This window comes from Argopecten irradians, chromosome 13 (genome assembly GCF_041381155.1).
Source record: "Argopecten irradians isolate NY chromosome 13, Ai_NY, whole genome shotgun sequence".
NCBI lineage: Eukaryota > Metazoa > Mollusca > Bivalvia > Pectinida > Pectinidae > Argopecten > Argopecten irradians.
The window spans coordinates 24,062,704-24,086,955 of NC_091146.1; the positions used below are offsets into that span (position 1 = coordinate 24,062,704).

The 24,252-nt window shown below is 36.4% G+C and overlaps 2 protein-coding genes across 2 annotated transcripts in view; one reads left to right on the plus strand and one right to left on the minus strand.

The window, feature by feature from the left end:
* The window catches only part of LOC138305723 (uncharacterized), a 65,288-nt gene extending 59,101 nt beyond the window's left edge, over positions 1–6,187 (plus strand). Inside the window, exon 18 of the mRNA XM_069246002.1 lies at positions 948–6,187. The gene's annotated coding sequence lies outside the window, so the exon portion shown is untranslated. The remainder of the gene's footprint in view (positions 1–947) is intronic.
* A 2,668-nt stretch (positions 6,188–8,855) lies between these two features.
* On the minus strand, positions 8,856–18,644 carry LOC138306719 (dentin sialophosphoprotein-like). The gene is made up of 4 exons (XM_069247180.1): positions 17,159–18,644; positions 13,792–13,898; positions 11,689–11,734; positions 8,856–11,405 (listed from the first exon to the last, which is right to left on the minus strand). Exons 1-4 carry the CDS (start codon positions 17,256–17,258, stop codon positions 10,759–10,761), a joined length of 900 nt encoding a protein of 299 aa, XP_069103281.1. The 5' UTR covers positions 17,259–18,644; the 3' UTR covers positions 8,856–10,758.
* Positions 18,645–24,252: the final 5,608 nt, after the last annotated feature.

Sequence of the window (24,252 nt, forward strand, 5' to 3'; positions counted from 1 at the left end):
GGTGAATGAATTAAAAACAATGGTTTCCTCAGTCAAATTAAAACTAGACTTGTCTAGATCTAACAACTCCCCGTTCGGGGGTCACCTCTGCATGACCCCTGTGGTTAGCCAATCAGCGTCTCGCCTACGAAATCTTCAGTGTGGTTGATTCTCTTGGAAATATAAATGGCCAACAGTATATCCCGAGATGTTTGGTTCTAGGCCAGGGGTCATGCTGTGGTGACCACAAACTGGGAATTGTTAGATCTTGTATTGAAGTGTGTATCATAAGACCCTTTCATATGTGGATATGAAGTATAGGGATATTCTACCCGAGGGTCACAAAATGTAGTAAAACCAAAGGCTTGCCGAGGGTTTTGCAAATTTTGTGATCCCGAGAGTAGGATATCCCTATCCTTCATATCCACTTATGAAAGAGTATTTTTCTTTCATACCTCGACGTTTTATTGCAATTTTACAACAATAATATCCCACCATTTTGAAATAAATTCAAAGAAATTCACGGCTGAATGTCAATTTTTCATACATAAAAAATTACGTGATATTTTCAACATAAATTATTTTGTTTGCATCTTTTATAGTAAAACCAGTCAAGTTTGTGAGAAAAAAAATTTTTTTACTGAGGAAATAGAAATTTTGTTGACGCTGTGATGTCATGAGGCTTTATTGCATGGGTAGCCATGCAATACAGCCTCAGGCGGCATGAGTGTATTGCCCTAGGCCAGCCAGTATAAACATTAATTTATACGTGTGCATTGAAAGTAAATCAACTGGCTTAATTCCAGTGGTTTGTATATTTTCAAGGCAAGGTAGGGAATGATTGTAGAATTTAAATACAGGTCTTTTATACCTTTTTGTTGATAAAATGGTGCACATTTTTTGTAATTTTAAAGATGTCTTTTACATAGATATTTATCATACAACAAAATGTTTGTCTGTTATGTCAGATTGGATTTAAAGAGCAAAGGAGGAGCGGGGCTCCGAGGCAAAAACAGACAAGAGAAGGAAAGGAAGAAGAAAAGGACAAAATAGAAAGGAAAGCCAGTAGAATCATATTAAAACACAAAGATTATTATTATATGTATATACTGTTGATTGCTTTATATCTTTGTTACTAGGTTTTATTGTAAAACCCCATTTAAACTGTGATTTTCATGGCTTCTACGCAAGTACAACATCATAACGTTCTACGCTTTTCTCATCACTGTATACAGTCTCCTTATGTCTTCACACACTTAAGCTATACTCATTATTTTCATCAGGTATCTGAAAGTACCTAAACAATTTTACATAGACATGAATTTCAGGATTAGGAATTCATTAATGTTTTATTTTTAACATCAAATTCATTTCTTGAATCATATTTTGGAGGATTAGTATAGATTGAACATCTATGAAATAAACTAAAATTACACCCTATCATACACAACATTATGTTATCAAAACAAAGATTAAATGTGAAACAGGAGGTATATTAATATAGGTAAACTTATTCACCCCTTGAATTTCATAATAAACTGCTCGAGTGTTTGATTAAGAAGAGTTTAAATTTGTCTTTAGGGGTGAATGTGTTAATAAAATCTTTTCTGGTTCTGTTGTCAAGACATGACATCTTAGTCGGAGTATTACGTCTTTGCATATTACAGAGTTATCTCCCTTGTAGTTAGATATCCATTTTGTGAGCAAAAAAACTTGCTGTTGTTTTCCTTGAAAAGTATGTTGTTTCCTTGAAAAGTATGACATTTTGCAAACATGTAACGTCACAATGGTTACCTACCCATAAGGGCAGATAACTCTTAGATGCAAATTCATTATATGTACAGAATTAGCGTTTGATTTGTAAGCGCTAGGCTTGAAGAGCTGATTAGGTTTAAGGTTCATACCTGAGTCTGTTAAGTAGATAGGGGTATCTATACCTAAGTGGAAGGTTTTTGTTTATCAGCATGAAGCATGCCGAGTGCTGACAGGCCAGATTTTGTAAGAAGGGATGAGATATCTCGTATATGAGAGTTAGGCAATCCGGGGGTTTCGAGATCCTAAATGACATGAGTAAAGTACAATTTACCGTTGATTAGTCCCACTATCCGGTGATTATGACATCATCATTTGGCGTGATTTTTATGATGTCATAAACACCGGAAGGTGGGACTAAATAGACAGTAAATTGTACTTTACCCACATTGTTTTGGGATCTCAAAACCCCCGTATTAACCGTAAGCTCCCAGTAAGGTCTGTAAAGACAAAGTGATGTGGCTATCATTTATAATATAGTGATTTATCATAAAATAATGATAATGCACTGTAATTAGTGAATAGTCAAATCTTTCCCTTTTCCATCTACAGATGTAAGGTAAAATTATTTTTCCAACCTCTGTCGAGTATATGAGAACTGTATGTGAGAGTTATAAGGGAGATTTGACAAAGTGCTAGAGACTTCTAATATATAGTTCCATGTATAATATGATATTAACATGTATAAGTTCCTGAAAGTCTACAAGAAACAAAAGGACCTATAGATTTTTCTTATGTATATTTTGTCGCCCAAATATTTTGTACATTTTTTTTTAGTTAAGATGCTTTTAACCAAATATTTTAACAGGTATTATTACATTGACATATGAAGGCTTTATCATAATGTCTGAATATTTTGTGCTTGCCATGAAGCTTGTCAAGTTTTTTATTACCCAATTTTATAATTAATGAGGATATATGTAAGTAGAACCGTGAATAAAAGTACCTTGTAGTCTATTTCTGGCTATTTTCAAGTATTTATAATTTTGTGATTTTTATTTCAACAGAAAAATTCCATTTTTAACTAATTTTACTTTTGCGATATAACATAAAAAATATATGATTCATCATTTTACAGATTATTTTTTTTGTGACAACAGTGTACAATGAAATCGCATATAAAAGTCATCCGTGCAAAATACTGGCCATATGTTTCTGGTGTAAGAGTTTATGTTATTGTCGCCAAAAAAATATATATATTTACTTATTTTTATATATTTAAGCTGAGCATAGTGGGACCTTACTGTCAGATTTTCCTTAGAGAAATTCCCCAGATTTTATCGTAACTTGCCATAGATTACTTTAGATGATGAATATTATATATATAGATCCCTGTCTTAGGTATAGAAAGTTGATAGGTTTGCGGAATGGTCATTTGTTTAGCAATTGATAGATTATTATCATTTAAAGAGTTTCTTCAAAATTAGAGGGGGCTTATTTGTGAACATGGTATTTAGAAATTAATATCTACAAAATTAGAGGGGGCTTATTTGTGAACATAGTTATTTAAAAATTAATATCTACAAAATTATAAGGGGCTTATTTTTGGACATAGTTATTTCATAATTAATATCTACAAAATTATAGTGAGCTTATTTGTGAACATGGGTGTATTTGTTGATTAATACGGTAATTTAAGGTCAAAGACTGGTCTTCCCACAAAAAGATAGCCAAATTGTAATGCTAGAATGGTTCATGTTATGGTTATCTTTCCTTAAGCTCTCATTAAAATAAAAGCAAGAAATTTTTCAACTAGTGCATATTTGGGCATGGCAATAATTGCATCATATGTGCATAGCACAAAAAAAAAGACCCAGCAAAAATATTCATGTGAGTAATTATTTCAGTGGTCATCTCATTTACCATAACTTTTATATTAATTACTGCCCTGGTATACAGAATTAAAAATGTCTTCTTTTGCTAAGAAATCAGTATTAGATTTAAACTTTGTATGCATGTTAGACACAAAATTGTACACTTTCAAATGATTACAGAGCTGTTTTTAATGTATCGTTAAAACTGCAACCATATATATAGTTATCAAAAGTTTTGTTACATTGAATAATAGATAATGGTACAAGTTTTTATTTTCTACTTTATTTGTTTTTAAATTTTTCCAAGATGAGAGGTGATATCAAATTGTTTTTTGTGCCATTCTGTCCTAAAAATTGACATTTAATGATAGCTGTTTATAAAATTTTAATGTAAACCATCTGATTTTAATTTGCAATTCATTTTTGCAAAATGAGAAAGGGAGGTAACTGTTGTCATGACATTTTAATTACCGGTAGAATCATAGGTATTTGTTAACAGTAGTCAAACCTATATTTGTGATGTGTTGGGCATTTCATTTGAACTGCTGATAAAGTTTACCCCTATTGATATTAATGGAATGCTCTGATACTAAAGGTTAGAGTCTACCACTGTGTATTTGAGGGGAGGAAAGGTTCCTGATGTCTTCCAACCATGAGTATTAGTTGGCACAGCATTATGTTTTTCCGTTCATTGTGTGATCGGGTTTTCATTGTTATCTGTTGATTGGTACATTAGTACTTCGATTTCGAGATACCAAAACGACACGGTGAAGTACAATTTTACTCTTAAGCAGTCCCACCTTCTGGTGATTTTGATGTGATTTTTTTGTCCGCACAATGGCCAGAAGGTGGGAATACTAAATCTAAAGTAAATCATAATTTACACACGATGATTATTTTGCTATCTCTGTACAACCTTGCTGCACATGATTAATGTTGTGTTTCATACAATATGGAATACCAGTATCTTTGTTTTTGAATTAAACAAAAAAAAAAAAAAAAAATTAGAAACAAAATCGTTTCTAAGATGTTAAGTAATTTACAACATGAAGTGGTTATTTAATTGTGACATGATTATCCTAATTACATGAATTGCAAACAGTTTTTTCCTAAATATTCAAAACTGCTATGTGATGAATGGAATATTGCACTCCTTGCTACATGTAAATTTCATATAGAATAATTGACAGGTATGGTTCACATAGAGGTTCATTTCATATTAAATTACTGAACAATTGTTGTTCACATAATTGATCATGCTGAACAAGTTAGCATAATGAGGAATTCATGCATTTCAATTAATTAATTGCTACAATATTAATATTTTGTGCATAATTGGATAATGTTTAGAATTAATGTTATAACCTAAAAGTAATGAAGCATGAGATGTACAAATGTAGCATGCCACCGATGTAAGTTCATCTACCTGCTGAAAAAGTCCAACAATTGCAACTATCACAGGTAAAGCTTATTTGACAGGTGATAATTCAGGAAAATCAATATTTTTCTACAAACATTTGCCCCAAAAATATTTCATGGATATATCATTATCTTAAACAAAGATTGATATCAAACAATTAAAGATGCTTCACCACTGACAAATGGTATTTTTTCACTATCAAAAACAGGAGCAGACGCACGATTTAGTACTTTTCTTCTGTTACAAAAGTTACTTACTTTACACCATTACCACCATTGAAAAGTTTGAGCTTCTAATTTTACTTAAAGTTAAAAATAAGAAAAATAATTAATTGCATCCCGAAAAAATTCCGTGGCACTATATTCTATATGAAATGAAAGTACTGATTGCGCATGCACCAAAGGCGAAAGAAATTATTTTATATTATTTTTTGTGTTAATTAGGCATATATATACACGATTAAACACAAATTATTGTTCTAATGATGAATATCATTTATGCTCTGTCGGCGGTGGAGCACCTTTAAGATATCTCAATATTACAAAGAAACATTTCATGGAAATAATGTTATAATTACCATACACAACTTTTGATAGCAAACTACACGTGTTTGGATAGCCCCTTATTATAGATGAAGATATGTGAAACATTTCATTGTACTGGCCATAATAGATATGTTTTATTGTATTTCCAATTTAAAACCATACTACTGTCATGTTTGATATAACAATAATGTATTTTCCATTCTGGTCCATCAGAGTTTATTTGCAGTAATGACAGAGTGAAGTTAAAGGGGGAAAACTCTGTACGGAAGGAGTAAAGCAAAGGGGAGTAACTCTTTACTTACGGAGTAAATTAAAGGGAAATAACTCTGTACTAATGGAGTAAATTAGTAAATTAAATGGAAATAACTGCACTAATTGAGAAAATTAAAGATTAAAGGGGAATAACTCTGATAGATAAGAATGGTATTGACCCTAATCACGATGTTTGATATTGTTACACGTACATAGTGACACGTCTTCCAGATGTAACAGTTATCCCCCTTGATGATAATGTCATTGATATTAAGGTATATAGTGCGAGTGGAAAGTCATGCTTATATTTTAACCAGATTTTATTGTGATGTCATCATGTATGTGATCAATAAACATGAAATATATTTACGGCTTCTTTGTTTTGTTGTATGAAAGATCTGCAACGGTTACCATAGCAACAAGAAAGTGGACAGACGGACAAAAACGAATCCTTCTGTATTATTCCCCAGGTTCCTGGTGAGGGACTTATATCTAGCATGTGATAACAACTACTACATATAGGGCAATATCAACTGCATGAACATGTATCAATATTATGTATGCTATAAATAAAATATGCTAAAAATAGTATGCAGGCTATACACAGGTGTGATTACATTAATTTCTAGCAAGTGAACGGTAGTACTAGCAGGCATAGGTACTAGCAATCGAAAACTGAAATCAGCTTACAGCGATATTCATTTACAAAACTTGTTTGAGTTAAGTACAAGCAGGTAACAACTACATGTAACAGGCGTTAACTACTAGCAGGTAAGAACACTGAGCAAAAGCTCAGCAGGCAATTCTTGTAACAAGCGGTTACTTCTAGTTGGCAATACCTACATGTACAAACAGGCAATAAATACTAGAAAGGTAAAACAGCCAAGGCAACAACTACTAGCAGATTACTGGGCGAAAGCAGGCAATAAATACTAGAAAGGTTAAACAACCAAGGCAACAACTACTAGCAGATTACTGGGCGAAAGCAGGCAATAAATACTAGAAAGGTTAAACAACCAAGGCAACAACTACTAGCAGATTACTGGGCGAAAGCAGGCAATAAGTCTACTAGCAGATTACTGGGCGAAAGCAGGCAATAAATACTAGAAAGGTTAAACAACCAAGGCAACAACTACTAGCAGGTTACTGGGCGATAACTACTAGTCTACTTCTGGCATCATAATAACCGAGAACAAGAACAGTCACATTATACTGACAACGGGCGAACCAGTCGTCCCACTCCCTAATGCTGAGCGATAAGCAGAACCTACCTCTTTCTAATCATAGATTATGGTGTGTCTCGGCCCGGGGACAGAACCCAGATATTACCTCACAGGGGCAGTTCGTAAGATAAAATGATGAATGTTTGTTTGTTTCATTAATTAACGTCCTATTAACAGCCAGGGTCATGTAAGGACGGCCTCCCATGCATCCGGTGCGTAGCGTGTATATTCGTGTTGTGTCTTCTTGTATAGTAGAATTGTTGTCCTTTTTATAGTACTATATCACCGAAGTATGTTGCCTAAGATACCAAGCAACACACCCTACCAGGTCACATAATACTGACAACAGGCGAACCAGTCGTCCCAACCAGTATGCTGAGCGCTAAGTAGGGGCAGAAACTACCACTTTTATAGACTTTGGTGTGTCTCGGCCCGGGGACAGAACCCAGAGCCTGTCTAACACAGGCGAGCGCTCAACAGAAGGCCAAAGGCGAGGCGGTGTCAAGGTAGGAAGAAGAGGAACTATAAGATCTTAAATTTAGTCGCCTTATACGATATTCTGCAAAAGGGGCGACAGGCACAATTCTAACGCCCTACTTGCAGGAAACTAAATGATGTATAAAATGATATGACGCGTTGCAAGATACTTACACTATCGTGACGTCAAATGGCGTAAAATACGGATAAGGACGTGCCGTGGATTTAAAAAGGTTAAATAAACAAATATCCAATATAGAAACACAATAGTAATGTATGTATTGAATCTTTATAATATGGTCTATAAAACCATTTGCATGAAAATATATGTATGTATTGTGTGTCCGTTTCTGGTCAGTATAAAGTGGCCTGTGACCGGGTGGGGTGTGTTGCTTGGTGTCTTAGGCAGTATGCATCAGTGATGTAGCACTCAAATAAGGGGCAACCTTTATTCGTGTTGTGCCTTTTTATAAAGTGGAAGTGTAGCCCTTTTTATAGTGCTATATTACTGAAGATTGCCGTTGATGAAACCAAGCAACACACCTCATTCTGTCACAATATACTGACAACGGGCGAACCAGTCGTCCCATTCCCTGTATGCTGAGGGCTAAGCAGGAACAGAAAGAAACTCCCACTTTCATAGACGTTGGTTATCTCGGCCAGGGTACAGAACCCAGAGCTTCCCTCACAGGCGCAAGCACTCAACAAAATGCCAAAAGTGAGGAGGTGCCAAGGAAGACGTTAGGAAGAAGAAAGTAAGGTCCTAAATTTAGTGCCTTTTACGATCCCAGTGCCAAGAACGCATGCAATGAACAGTTAAAACATCTCTAATGATAAAAATAAGTTTTATCTTTAAAGTGAACAGTCGGGCAAGGATGGCTAAAGTCGGTAAAAATTGTGTGAATGTATCCAGTATAATTTCTTATGAAACAGAAATAGAATATCTCTCGTCAAAATCTGTCTGCGTACGAAGAAATTAATTTTAAGTAAAGGAATCCTAAAACGTCCTCCCGGCTGATTATGTCGGTGGTTACATTTCCACGCAGCCTCGCTTTCAATGCTTGAATTTTTATTTATTTCAATGGTCAGAACTGGGAAATGTAAGCAGAACTTGACCGTCGTATTAATATGTGAGAACTTTTGGAAGGCCAATGAACGCATTTAGACCGATTTTCTTTGCCCGACTATGCACTTTAAAATTACTTAGTCTAACCTTCTTAGTATCAAGTTACTGAAAGGTGAAAAGACCATTATTAGCTGGACGACATCACGCTAATTTATTGTTCTGTTCTTTTGACATACCTGGTTAATTAAAACAAGAATGACCATTATCTTTTTATAAATTTTATTTCAAACAAAAATAAATTACATGAATTATTTACAGCATCAATATACATGCAACAACAGGAAATAAAATTTAATGTTTGATATTTGTGTCATTGTTATGAGGATAACATGAAAAACAAATTCTATCCGTCTTAAAAACTGAAAAACGAACATGTATATCAATACATTTTGTATTTTACAATTTAGTTATAAACGCGTGAAAGTTCTCCCAGATAACAACTCGCAATCGCAACATTCCAAACTCCATTAACTTACGGAAAAGTGAAATGAAGAAATTAATCAAATTAGAAAATATGATAATTTTGGACGGTTATCATGACAGTACTACAACTGTAATGAATCAGGCACGTATTAAATATTTCAAATACGTTAAAAATTAATGGAATTGTGGACCAGAAAGGTATATCATACAAAGTCTATTAGCGGAAATTCCTTCCGATATGTTGCGATTGTAGAAACTGGCAAGATATTTGTTTCTATTTAGTTATATCATACGTACAAATGTACGTTATGCTTTTATTCCTTCAACTTATAATTTATCTATAAGTAACATGAGCACTAATGTCTGTGTTATAAGCATTAAAATAAAACATATTCCTTACAATCTAACGATCTATAACCTGTGCCCGGTTGTTCAAAGAATGATTAACTTAATCACATGATGAGTGAAACTTTCAGTTCTCATTAGCTGCAAAAATTGTGATTATATATCTTTACTAAACTCAGCAAGTAAGTAAAGAATGAAGTCCTTAAGAATCGTATAGAATTTTGTGAAGTCCGTATAACGATATTTTAATTTGAATATTGCCGTTAAACTGTGATTCACATACTCACCATTTGAACAACTTGGCCCTGGCCAATTCTTCATTAATACTGATAAACACATTACATAATTATACAAACATAAAAACAAGTCAGGGACAGTCAGCTCAAAGTGTTTATATAAGATACTCAAATTACGGAAGTTCCCGACAAAATACAAAAATTAATATATCAGTTCACCACGATATAAAAAAGAAATTATCAATATGATAATATGCACCTTACACAAACATATAATATATATTGTTTTAAGAGATGATGAATTGCCTATTTTTATGTTTTGTCCTCATCGCCAAATTAACTTCAACTTGTCTGTTTGAATAGCCATATTTATCAATTATAGACCTTCGTTGAGGTTAATACGGTGTTATATCATCCTCGTAGAGTAAATAATAACCGAAGGCGTAGCCCGGTGTTATTGTCTTAGGATTGTATCAGAACCATATTTGATATGCATGTTAATATTGCAAGATCGATGGAACGAGGACACCACCCTAATGAACTCCACGACGGGGGATTATGACGTCACAAAACTAGCATGGAAACCAAATTGAACATTGTGGTAAGGGAAAAATACGTGCAAATATGTGTAAACCGCACCTATTCAAAAGAATTCGAATATATGCATAATTTGTTATTTATAAAATCTTTTTATGACCGATTTTATTTAGGGACACAGCAAAGTACACATACAATGATAGAAAGTGTTTCAGATAAGATATCAACCTTGGATTGTCACATTTAATATATCGTAGAGGATGCTAAGCCCTAAGCCCTGGATGTATCATTGTAGGACCCACCAGGTGGCACTGTTAGAGGTTTTACGTACACAACCTTAAATGACGTCACGTAAGGTTCTGATCAACCAATAAACGTTAAATTCTCTACTGTACAACTGTTTGTCGCCCATATATAATTCATGACGTCATTCAAACGGCAACACGGCGTTAATTCAACGACGTCACGCTTCGTGCAATTGACATATTGCTCACTTTACGGTCCTCAAACGAAGCGAGTTCTTGTCTTTGTTCTTCGTCCATACTGTGTGTCTCATATAAAATGTGTCCCTACCCAAAGTTAAATCCCTGATTTAGTAAATCGGTCGGGTCGAGAACGACCAGACCTGACGATGAAGTAGAACCCGATGACGAGGACGATGATTGCGATGTTGATGGCGATGATTGCGATGTTGATGGCGATGATGATGAAGATGACACGTCGTTGTTACTCTGTGTATCCGATTCGCCCTCCTTATCTCGAACTATGGTTAAAGACGTATCCGGATCAGTTGGCGTGGCGTCCGTGTTTGAATCAGAAATGCCACCATTACCAGGACTAATGATAACAGGAACGGAGTTATCTCCCGTGTCGGTAGGACCTACAGTGTCGCCATCTACCGGCATATTATCAAATGAATCCCTGATCATCGTCGGTGTAGATGAATCGTCAGTCGGTGTCGTTTGAGAGTTATCGCCGATCCTATCGACATTCTTGTCACCAAGTATTACGATTGGTATGCCTTTACCTACAGTGGCGGTCGACGGAAGTGACGTAGTAGTATCCTCAACGTCCCGCACAACAATCAATGTTGGCGCATCAGTACCGGAACCGGAAGTGCTACTAGGTCCTACAAATGGCACAGAACCAGAATCATCGGTATCCCGCTGTATTTGTAGTCCGGCGGTTTCCAATGTCGCTGTCGGAGAAGTCAACTCTAAAAAATCAAAGATGCATTAAGCTTTTCTTTACAATTTATTGAAGATTTCGCAAGTAAAACACCGTGACACTAAACTATATATTTTCATCAAAACTGCGCCTTGAAACCTTCAACATGAAGAAATGGTGTGTTTTTTTAATTCCACGTGGTGCAAATAAATGAAGAAAGAGAACAGATTGCGATGCATCGAATGAATACTTCTGGGGTTTTTTTGTAGGTAGCAGAAAAGGTGCTGATGAAAGAATTTTCTAATAACGGAAATATGCCTAATAAAACATACCTGTTGCTAAAGTGGTCTTTGACAAGAGAGGATGGAAGTTGAAGTTCTGAAAAACATAAACAAAAGTATTTAAGAAAATCAACACATATAATAATGAATGTATATGATGTGAAAAACAGATTTCTTAACACAGTTTTTAACTTTTTACACCACTTCTGTTATCTCTAGGTGTCTGGTCACCGGGTGGGGGGTGTGTTGCTCGGTGTCTTCGGCGGCATGCTTCAATGATCTAGCACTATAAAAAGGGCAAGAGTGAATACACCACAGTCTCCCAAACCACACACACCACATTCAAGTCTGGTCATCGATTATAACAATGATTGTCCAAGCCATTTTTATAGGTATTTCGTTGGTGTAATTCAACCCTCTACCGTAGAGGGGGATAATTTGATGTTTGTAAACAACGCCGTCCTTGCTCCGAGAGGAATGGACAATGATACACAAACGATGATAATTCGCCCAAAGGCTGCACTGATAAAGCCAACACTTTGTTCATTGCTAATGTCTAAATTTTGTCTAAGGCTCCAGTTTTTAAGGAAATTCCTTAACTAACAATTCCCCAACGGAGAGCATTACAGAAGTTAAGAAAAAGCTCTTTAAATTTTGCAGTGGTTCCTTTAGAGAAGTTTAAGGTAAATACTGTTCATGTAACTAGACCAAGCAACGCTATATAATTTTAATAAACATAATTCTCATGATAGTACATTATACAAAAGGAAAATGTCGATTCTCTATCATCTTACTAAGCGTATGTGCAACGTATAATCTAGACAAAGGTATCGTTTCATAACCCATAAACGGGTGTTTTCTGTGACCGATATTATTGAATTATTTTGATGTGGGAGTTGAAGACAATTCTGAGGATGTCGGGTTTATTTAAAGCCGCAAACCAATCTTTATCCGCAACCGGTTTAATATATAACTGAATAAGGAGTTACCAATATCACATGTAAATTCGAATAAACATTATTACAAAGTAAACATCTTAAAGTAGGACGTTAAACTTTAACATGTGTTTATTTTTAAAGAAAAGTTATTAATTTATGCAGAAATGTTGTCCTGGTGTCAATATTCAGCCATATGGCGATACGGTTAATGATTCCGGGCGTTATAAACACTTGCCTCCAGCGTAAATTACACGCTGTTTACAAACATCAAGCCGACCTCGAACATATAGTTAAATATATTATTCCCGCCGGTCATTGACAAATAACAGTCAACTTTCTCGTATTGCCGTACGGTAACCAATATTTTACTTCAGATAAACTGTGTCTTTGTTTTTTACTGGTCTAATCGATCTAACACTCCGGTAATTAGGGTCGGAGAACTGTATCGGCTCTGAAAAGTTTCTTCTTGAGAGACATTTTTTTCTATTTTTTTTTCATGAAATGGGCAAGCGTTTCCATTATACCATTATGGCCACAGTTTGTTTATTTGTTTGATAAATTAACGTCTTATCAACAGCCAGGGTCATGTAAGGACGACCTCCCATGTATGCGTAACGTTGTGTGTGTTTTTGGAGACTGCAGTATGTTCATGTTATGTCTTCTTGTATAGTGGAACTCAAACAAGCATCACATGCAACATGCAAATTTCATAGAGGAGAGACCGTCATAAAATAACATTGACTGTTAAGAATATTCAGTTTCAGTCTGAGTTGGGCATCCATACCGGCGGTGCGGCAGCCCTTCATTTATCGTCCATACGGTAATCGTAACGTATTGAGTTTTAACGTATCGTTAAAACGTATCGAAAGTGGAGTAACAAAGGCACTAATTCGTCGCGGGAAATTCACATGATGAAATATCCCTGTAGATAAAATAAATGTTTTATATAGTTCTATGAATGAAATACGCAATTCGATTAGTCGAGGAAAAATGTATAGGCATTTCGGATTTGTCTGTTTGTTTGATTAAATTAACGTATATGAACAGCCACGGTCATATATCACCTTTTTTCATCAAGTAGCATTCGTCAGGTTTTGTCGTCTGTGCTTTTGGTAGAGTATTCCATTTTTGAGTCAAAAACCCATTGGATTAATTTTATTACCCCAAATATGTTGATTATGAGTACATGTATCTAATATTAGATAATTATACTTACAATCCAAGAGTAGAGGTCCTTCCGGCTCATCAACCTTATCAACCATCTATAGATGAGGCTAGAGTTCATCCGAATGGACTGGATTGGAGTGCGATTACTATCGGCATCTGAGGACAGACAGAACACTCATTAGAGCTACCTGATTCACCATTGGTTTATGCAAATGATAACGTTATTAAATGATCTCCTTAGCTCAATTCATCAAACCTGGTGACTTTTAAATAGATTACTGAACAAAAATTAGCATGTCAAAATTTTCGCCTGGTTTCGGCACATATAAGTTAAAGACATCTTCTAAAAAAAGTAACAAATATGCAAATAAATCATAGAAATTTGAAATTCAAATGAACGGGCTACGCCTAACTGGGATGCCTAATGGTCCGCATTATTCTTACGTTTTATCGGCTTTTCACAAAGACCATAAACCAAAGACATCAACATTAAAACTACAACACAAGTTAAAAAAGCAAAATCTATTACAAATGGAGCTAAGTCTATTACAAATGGAGCTAAGAAATGATGTGATCAAGGCAAAACTAAATCACGGGGGAAAGAGGGAAACCAACTATGTGTACATCATCTGGTCAGGTTTTGGAGTTTGTTAGGCACCTATGAACATGGTGGCCTTGGATGGTAAATATGGTGTTATACCGCAATGGTACAATACTAGTACATTTTATATAACGCCATATTGACGTTTGTGTAAAATAAAACAGCATGAAAGAGCGACGGCCATAGGACACTGCCTTGGGGAACTCATTCAGTTCACCAGCAGAATATCAATCGTGTTGTTCGCAATAGAAAAACATTAGCAATAAAATTATTTTATGTATAAGAAATATATACAAAAGTATCATTAAAACTAATTTGTCCGTGGATGTCCCCATAATAAAATGTCGGATGTCCTGACCTGTGGTCTGGCCGAGGTCACTCGGTCCATACCCCGTACCTATTTGACCACACGTTAAACACAAAGATTACATCTACCCATTGGCTCCTGGAGTACGTCACGACGGTCATTTCTGACGACAGTAGATCAAACCATTGGCCTGGAGGTCGATCATCAATATGTCAGCAGTATTATCATGTGTTTATAGTTTGATCCTAAGACACGTGGTCGGACCATGGACTACGCGCCTAGGGTCCAGATATCGGTAATACATGTATATTGAAATACATGTATATCTGGACCACGTGTTCCCATGTAATAATTTCCCTGAAATTTATATAGACCACGTGTGCTTAACATCAACCGTCATGCTCTAGGTCCGATAAAGGTATGATAAAGTTCAAATATCAATTTCAATCATTTCGCGGACCTTACGGTCCATAAGTGAAAATTACAACATGTCAAATATACTATTTATATTACAAAAGAGATGAAGAGTGATTTATACCATATTTTCATTTCATTTTCATATTTTATAACTTTTTAACTTTTTCAGATATTTTCTTAAAAAGCAGAATGATTAAATTTTCCAGTACAGATATTTTGTAATTCTTTAATGTTGTTAACAATTAAAGTAATTTAATTAACACTTCTGATATACTCTACATAAAATGGACATTGTATTACATTGCAGAAGGCGATCATTTCATCCTAATGTTCATTTAAATCAGCTATACATGTTAACAAGCTATACTCTCTCCGTCTGGCTTAAATATTTAAAACCACATCGCCGAAAACTACATTTTAATTCAATCCCGAAAACTTTTAAGAACAAAAAGCTGATTTGTTTCAAAAAATGCAAGCATAGGAGAACTTTCGGACGACAGTATGGACAGCACCGAATCTAATCTACGATTTTGTTTGATTTGGTATTATTTCAGAATATTCCATTGCCAAATTGTTTGACAACAAGCATTTTATTTGTGTGTTTGTCTGTCTGTTTTGGAAGCAGAGCTATATTCATGTTTTGTCTCTTTGTAATACTGGGGTCTTGACAAGGAGGAACACTAATCACGAATATACCACAGCCTCCCAAAACATATAAAACAAGAATACATTTACCCACGTAACACATTACATAAAGCGGGATATCATTCAATGGCTGTTAATATGGAGTTAAATATCCTCATCGAACAGTTGCCGTGATACTTGTGGCAACACTTATACATTATACATGGCTATCCTTTTTAGAATACTCGTTTCTATTCTTGCTCTCAATGATTCTCTATGTAATACATATTTTTGTGTATTGTCCTTTACTACTGTTTTGTTATTACATAAAAAATCACATGGCCTTGCCGACAAAAATCAATACCCGATAAGAGAAGAGAGATTCCGTATTTTCGTATGGTACTAACATCGGCAATACATGTAGTTTCTTTTCTATATTGAAATGAGAGATCAGCACGTGCTTGATGACCTGTATGGTCGACTGATGACCAATACACGCTCTACAATTAGTAAAGTTGAACACAGGGACGCGCCACTAAATACGGACTCGGTGCGTACTTCCGCGGCCGTCTGAGGTCGCGAAATAACGAGAGGAATGTTCCAGGAAATGGTGTCGACCGCTACCCATCCATCATACAGCTAAATAGATAGCTGTCGTCTATCTGTATCTGTGTTACTGATCACCAGGTTGCAAGGAGCCATTATAATTTTACTGTACACATTTCAAAGTGAGTGATTAAAAAGATATCATTTTAATCATATTACAAATTTGGAATTAAATTATTTAGAAAAACTCATATTTAAGTCAAAATAACTAGCAAGACGCCTTTATAAATTTTATTCTACAATTTTATAATTGCAGAGTTTGTTCTCTTAATTTAAAAGACCGTGCCCGGGGCCTTTTGAATTGGAAATTTGGTTATTTAGAAAAAATATTTCATTTGGAGTCAAATTAGCAAGTTTTTGTTTCCAAAGGAAATACTTTGTTTAATGATATCATTCTTTTGTCATAGTTAATCATTCTTACAATATACTGTAAATATGAAGGATTAATTGGCTACCAGTTGGACAGATTGACCATTTTCAATTTGGAATGGAGTTTTATATTGGTCCCAAAATGTACTACAGAATAAACTCTGAATTATGACAAAAATACGGAATGCAATAAATAAAGCAAATATTGCGACTCATCGTAAAATGCATTGATACATTGGTCGACTCATCGTAAAATGCATTGATACATTGGTAAGCTTTGATAACAACTATTTGCGTAGTCACAATATTTTGTAAAGTAGAGTGAATTAATTTTTCTTAAATATTCAGGTTTTTGAGATCTTTCTACTAAAACCTATAGATAACGTATCAAATGTGTCGTGAAATGGCGAATTTAACTAATAAACCTAAACGTCGGGAAATATTTTAGTAACGCTAAAGAAAATGATACACAAAATGATAATGACATCTTACCTGAATTCCACACTGGAGCTGATTCTGATCCATGTCCAAATAAGGCGATCATCATCATGGACGCACATAGAAGGCGAAATAATACTCCGATACACGCCATGGTAGACAGTTTATATAAAAAATGACGAGTTCAATACAAGTCTGCTCTAGTATTAAATGGTATAATGCTTCCACAATTCAATGAAAATAATCCGAAGATAAATCACCTTTGTGTTGTAGAGTTAAGAAAAGTTAGTTAATTTAACCAGAAATTATATACTGTCTTAGTGTTTCAATTCATCCAAAAATAAAATTATACCATGTTGATCCTTTTGTATACGAAGTTGTCACTTTCTGTTGGGGAAATTAGATTATAGGCCAAACAAACTACATGTAACTATATGTTACGATGATACAATTCAAACAGCTATTGTACACCACCGAAAATTGTATAATTATTTCGCTAGCAAAAGTCACAAAAATCAGTTATACACATTGGCTGTCAGTGGCGGTATGATAGATAATGCGCTTGTTTATCATTTAATACCTATATATCCAGAATATATCTTACTGCCCCCGGGGTACAGCATATTTCGAGGAACTGTGGGTGACCATGCGACCACGCGACCTTTCCCGCGTAAACATCCGGAAGCAATGTTTAACGGCGTCGCTATGTCTGGTATTCTTCACATTCGGAACACTTCGTGCAACTAGATATTGCCACAAGTGATCACAGTTCGGAACATTTATCCAGATGATCCAAGCAACATCACGATTAATGTCGTAATCCAATTTGGGCTTGTTGGAATGTTGGATAGATTGCGGGATTCGTGTCATTGATTTCATGAATGGATCACATACTTTTGTGTGCGATTATATTTCAAAGCCGAAATACAAGAAAAAAAAAATGCGGAAATCAATCGCCGTCAAAATGATCTGATCAAATGACTATAAGTTGCGATATTAATAGTTTAAGAAGCTCCACCGCCGACAGAACATAAACGATTAATCAAGCATGTACAAGTCTAACCAACACAAAACATTATTTTTTTTTTTTTTTTTTTTGCTTTTGGTGCATGCGCAATCAGTACTTTATTCCATATTGGGGAATGTAATCAATTATTTTTGATTTTTTTTTCATGAACTAAAATTAGAAGCTCAAACTTTTCAATGGTGGTTATTAATTTTATAAAGTAACTTTTGTAACTGAAGGAAAATACTAATTCGTCTGCTCCTGTTTTTTATTGAGAAAAATACTATTTGTCAGCGCTTGAGTATCTTTAATGAAATGGTCGTTCGGCATAAACACGCGAAATGAAAGTGTTTACAATATTAATTTAACTGATACTGATTAAAACGCGGGACACTAAACAGCACCCTTACGGACACCTTAATATAATGAAAATTAATTAATTCTGAAATAAAAAGACACTAACATTTTTGATCGGGCCTATTTATGGATTATATGTTAAGTAATTAATTTTGTTTGTTTGTTTGATTGATTAACGTCCTATTAACAGCTAGGGTCATGTAAGGACGGCCTCCAATGTATGCGGTGTGTTGCGTGCATGTTGTGCGAGGTGCGTGTTTTGGGAGACTGCGGTATATTCATGTTGTGTCTTCTTGTATAGTGGAACTCTTGCCCTTTTTATAGTGCTTTATCACTGAAGCATGCCACCGAAGACACCAAGCAACACACCCCACCCGGTCACATTATTCTGACAATGGGCAAACCAGTCGTCCGGTCATGCAGGTTATATCTTCGAATTTTGCCTTATGATATATTTTATTGCGCAATTTTATATATCATGGTATTAGGCATAAGATTTCCAACTTATATGAAACCCTCTACCTAGATAATTATAATTAATTACATGGCAAATAACACAAAAATAGCAAAAATCCGAGATTGGCACGGGAACTCGACGCTATCATGACGTCATAATAGAGACGTCCATTTTGCGTATTGATTTAGAAAAAAATGGAAAGTCACTGGAATAGTACGTTTAAACGTAATTTACGTTATCAAGTAGTCTGAAAAAAAATAAATATAAACAATGATGTAATAATTTTTAATAAAGGAATTTTGTTTGCAAACTTCACACAGATCAGGGGCGCAATTTTGAGAGTAACCTTTTTGCGATTCTTTGCGATGTGCTGCATATCCACAAGGCGCAAACGGACAAGTGGAAAGGTACAACATCACTCTCATGGACGCGGTAAGATGCTTTGTTGGGAAGAGAGAAACTGATTGGGATATATTCCTCCCACAACTAGCCTGAGCGATGCGATCAACGGTGAACCGAAATACTTGACAAACACCTAACAAGATGATGATTGGCAGGGAAGTCAATCTACAAGCAAAGATTTGATGGGGAAGGACATTACCTCAAGAAGTAGCACCATATGTGACCCAACTTGTCGCGTCTCTTCATAGAGCCCATGATCTTGGCCATAAAAAATACAGGAGACACAAAGAAGGATGAAACGGAATTACGACCAATGCAATTCTGAAGAAATCCTATGACAAGGGGGATAACGTGTACATCCAAGATGACAGCGCACTGAAGGGAAAATGCAAGAAACTCTGCCCACCTTAGAAAGGGCCATGTGTTATAACAAAAAAACTTACCCTATATCTCTTTAGGGTGAAATTACGTAACAAGGTTATGATTTTAAATCATGATAAACTAAAACCGTGTGGCGATCGACAATTGCCCGCGTGGCTACGTAATTTCTCTGTCGATGATATCCCTGTTCCAGACACTGTTGCCGACAACGGAACGTACTGCGTTTGTAGGAAACCTTGGGATGGTCAGTTTATGATCCAGTGTGACTACTGTGAGGAGTGGTTCCATGGTTTATGTATCAACATATCCCCATCAGATGCTCTGGACATAGACAAATTTAAGTACACGAATTGCCTACCAGCAACCTCAATGTAATGTCTTTTTCTTTTGCAGAAGAGATAACGAGTAGGAAGGTGAAATAAGGAGAAAATATCCTCGTGTAGATAGAGCAGTCGACAGCGAAGGCTCGCCTAATGGAGACTACCACCTTACTTGGAAGGTTGTTTAATGATACCACGCTTACCAGAGAGCAGTTGGAAAGGGTTATCCGAGGCCAAGTGGCAATAGCAAAAGAGAAAAGGATGAAAAGCTGGTTGAGGGAGGCAGCAGAATGCGCAAAATCCTTGTTTTCAAATACGTTGGTGTCGGAGCATACCTGGAGGCAAAAGGAGAGGTCAGTTGCCTCAGTCAAGGAAGATGTATTAAAGACCAACAGGACTACAGGGAGACCCCATCATTCAATACGTGACAGTGGATCTAGGGAACCCAGGAACCGTGTCTACTAGCAAGACCTTCATTCAGGCAGGAGCAGATGGAACGGAAACACCACCTGATGTATTCTGGATGGGAGGTAACCCCGTTGCAGCAACAGGCTATGGAGAATGTCTGCCGGGTGCAGGGATGAGAGATTCCAGTGGAATTTAGTCTTGACCTTGTGAATTCTTCAGCAGCCCTCATTCATTTGCGCTGTTTGGTGGTGGTCGCGAATACAGGTCTAACCTGGATGACTTTCGAGCGAGATAGTCAAAAGCTATCAGATCATCAAAAACAGGTCAGAATTTCCAGCAGAGGGTTTGCAGAAGCGTAAGGACAGTAAGGAAGAGATGTATGGTTTCAACAGGTGATGTTCGCCTTTAACAGCCATTTCCACTTAGATCGCCTTCAAAATAAGCTTCAGCTTAATAGTAGGGTAATGGTTAGCGACATCTCGACAAGATTGCCCGAATCATCTGCTGAAGACAGGGTCGAATTGGCAGTATATTGTGATCCCAGTACCTACCCTGAAGAGGAAGAGATCCAACTGCTGCGATAGGAAAATGTCAGGGTTGTCGTGGGGATTCGCCCTATGAAATATCTGCATGCAAAGGACTTGGATCGGCTGAAGGTGCTACTAACTGTACCCGGAGTTGTGGGACTTGATGAAGTGGTTTTTTTTTTTTATTAATTAATGTCCTTTTAACAGCTATGGTCATGCAAGGATGGCCTCCCATGTATGCATCGTGTTGCGTGTATGTTGTGCGAGGTGCGTGTTTTTTGAGACTGCAGTATAATCATGTATCTTCTTGTATAGTGGAACTGTAGCCCTTTTAAAGTGCTATATCACTGAAGTATGCCGCCGAAGACACCAAGCAACACACCCCACCCGGTCACATTATGCCATAGAGATCAACCACCCGAACACCTGTACTAACAGGAAAGGCAGCTGAAGTCCATGCTACAATTCCTACAAGCGACAAGGTCCTGGTTCTGCATATCAGAGAGACTCGGGGAGACAAGGCTAGATTTTAGGCCTACAGGAGGTGCCTGGGTATTCTGGAGGCCAGGTTGACCGCCATCAGAAGATCAAACTCCATTGCTTCACTGGGACAGCACAAGTTGTGGAGTGCTTGCGTATTGACTTTCCCAACACTCATTTCAGCTTCTCTGGCATTGTGGCCCAGTTCGACGAAGAACAAAGAGAGGGACTCCAATCGATTTCGAAGAGGAAACTTAATTGAGACGGATGCACCATACTCTCCACTATGTCAGCAACAACAGTGCCCCTCATTTCCTGAACAGGAGAGCTCAGGATGTGGCAGTTGTCCTTGGAGACATGACTTTTGAGGAGGTGACGGAGCTTACGTAAAGGAATGGCGTCAGATTCTTCGGTCCCTGCTAGGGTGAGAACCGATTTTGGGCTCCCCTTCCAAATGCACCAATTTTACCTTGAGCGACATCGCATACCAGCTACCATTAGTGATTCCGCATATGACATACTGGGAGAGACATCATGTGCCTCTACCATAATGAAAACAACAGACCGACTCTTTGCGACATTGCAGGAGGATCAGGGTTTGTTACCTATCTTTTGTTCAACAACCCATTTACCACAGATCAAACTTACGTTGCCCAATAACATCAAAAAGAAAATTGGGGAGAGTGCGGTATAATTACGGTAATGCCGATGGAGATCAAGCGTCTGAATGAGAGCGAATAGGGGTGAGAAATTCGCTTTTTTTTTAGACCAGACCGATTTTAGAGATAGAACTAGCAACACGCTTATCACACACAAAGCTCTATATACAAAAATGTAGCCAGGAAATGCATAATGTGGAGTTTCTTGCAAGGCAGTGTCTATAGAACGTTGTCCAAAAAAGTGTTTGAAGCGTGTGGAGGTCTATACAAAGTGCACAGGAGAAATTTCTTTCTTGGACACTGGATCTCTGTCCATATCCCTTCGCCCACTTCGCTCACTCGAAAGCCGCTCTACGACGGGTGCAAAAGAGACTGGATGTATACACAGGTATCCCCCCTTCCCAGACCTCCCCTATTCTTACGGAATTCATAACCACCAAGGAGTAAATCAGTGTCAGCAACAGAATTAACAAGGTAAGTCTCAGTGACGCAGATAACATCATTATCAGAAGTTAATATTCTAACTGGGATAGTTTATTTCTTTAACTACGGATACACTAAACAGCACTCAGACGGACACCATAATGTAATAAAAATTAAATGAATTCTGAAATAAATAAAGACACTAACATTTGTGTTCGTCATGGTGCCATTATTATTTGAAATGGATAATAATTCCCACTATTGTTAAGAGACACAACCGTTACACGTAAATACCACAGCCTCCAAATATACCGACAATCACACACACCCATCGCAAACAGAGGAGACCATCTTTAAATTACCTTGGCTGTTAATGAGACATTAATAATACAACCAACCAACCAATTTCAATCAAAATATCAATATACAACTTAACTACAACTATTCCGGAAATAAGTACATTGTATGACCAAAATTGGCACCCTTGCAGACCTAACTTGTATACCTGATATCTATATTTATTTGTTAAATAAAAATGTGGTTTACTATAGGGTGGTGTTTAATATTTTTTCACTCTCCACAAACATATATCATTCCGGTCTGCAAAGTACAAAGAACGAATAATCATACCCTGCCGGGAACGGAGTGGAGAAATTTCCACCCTGGTTCGCCCGTTGTCAGTGTCATGTGACCGGGTTGGGGTTTGCAATTTGATTAAAATGCAGATCCTTTATTATCACTACGTTTAATAAGAGCACAGGGACTTGTAACGTATGTTGTAAGAAAGCCTGTTGTGTACTAGGCCTATATTCTATATAAAGGGACAAGGGAACCAACGGCTCGCTTGGAAGAGGTATACCTTCCTCTACAAAAGTCACCCGTATTCCGTCCAACATGGATAAATATGTACATATGTAATACCAATATATTCTTAAATAAATTTTCGACATGGTAAACACAACTTAAAACACGAAATAATATATTAACATACTTTTTTCACTATGAACGTGGAAAATGCAGTCAGATTTCCTCACTGTCGTTATGTCTGTCCAGTGAAATCAAGTCATAAGCACTCATATTCCCTTGTAACAAATTTTGTATGCATTCAATTCACTTTCTGGTGATATTTTCCCCATTGCAAATGCAAATAGGCTATCTCCGATAACTCTTTCATTAATCCAATACAACAACTAAGCGAGGAATCACACTTTATAGGTCACCTGACACCAAGTATCATGGTGACCTATTCTAATCGCCTTTTATTCGTCGTCGTCCTTCGTGCGAGGGGTCAAATACGCTTAAACTTCAATATTCTTCTGAAATTCTAGAACTGGTAGAATCTTTTTGTTTGTTTGTTTGATTAATGAACGTCCTATTAACAGCTATGGTCATGTAAGGACGGCCTCCCATGTATGCGGTGTGTGTTGCGTGTATGATGTGCGAGGTGTGTGTTTTGCGAGACTGTGGTATATTCATGTTAGGTTTTTTTTGTAAAGTGAAAATGGTAGAATCAAACACTATTCATCAATAGAAAGGTCTTAAAGTCCTTTACAAAAGTTGTGAATTATATAACCCTGGGGTCCCAAGTTTCTCCCTAGGGAGGGGTCAAGTTTACTATAGTTAATATAGGAAAAAACACATTTTTGAACATTATTGCTTAGTTTTCATAGGAAATAAGTCAACCTGGGTTAAAAGTATTAACCTAAAATAGCATTTTAACCTCACATG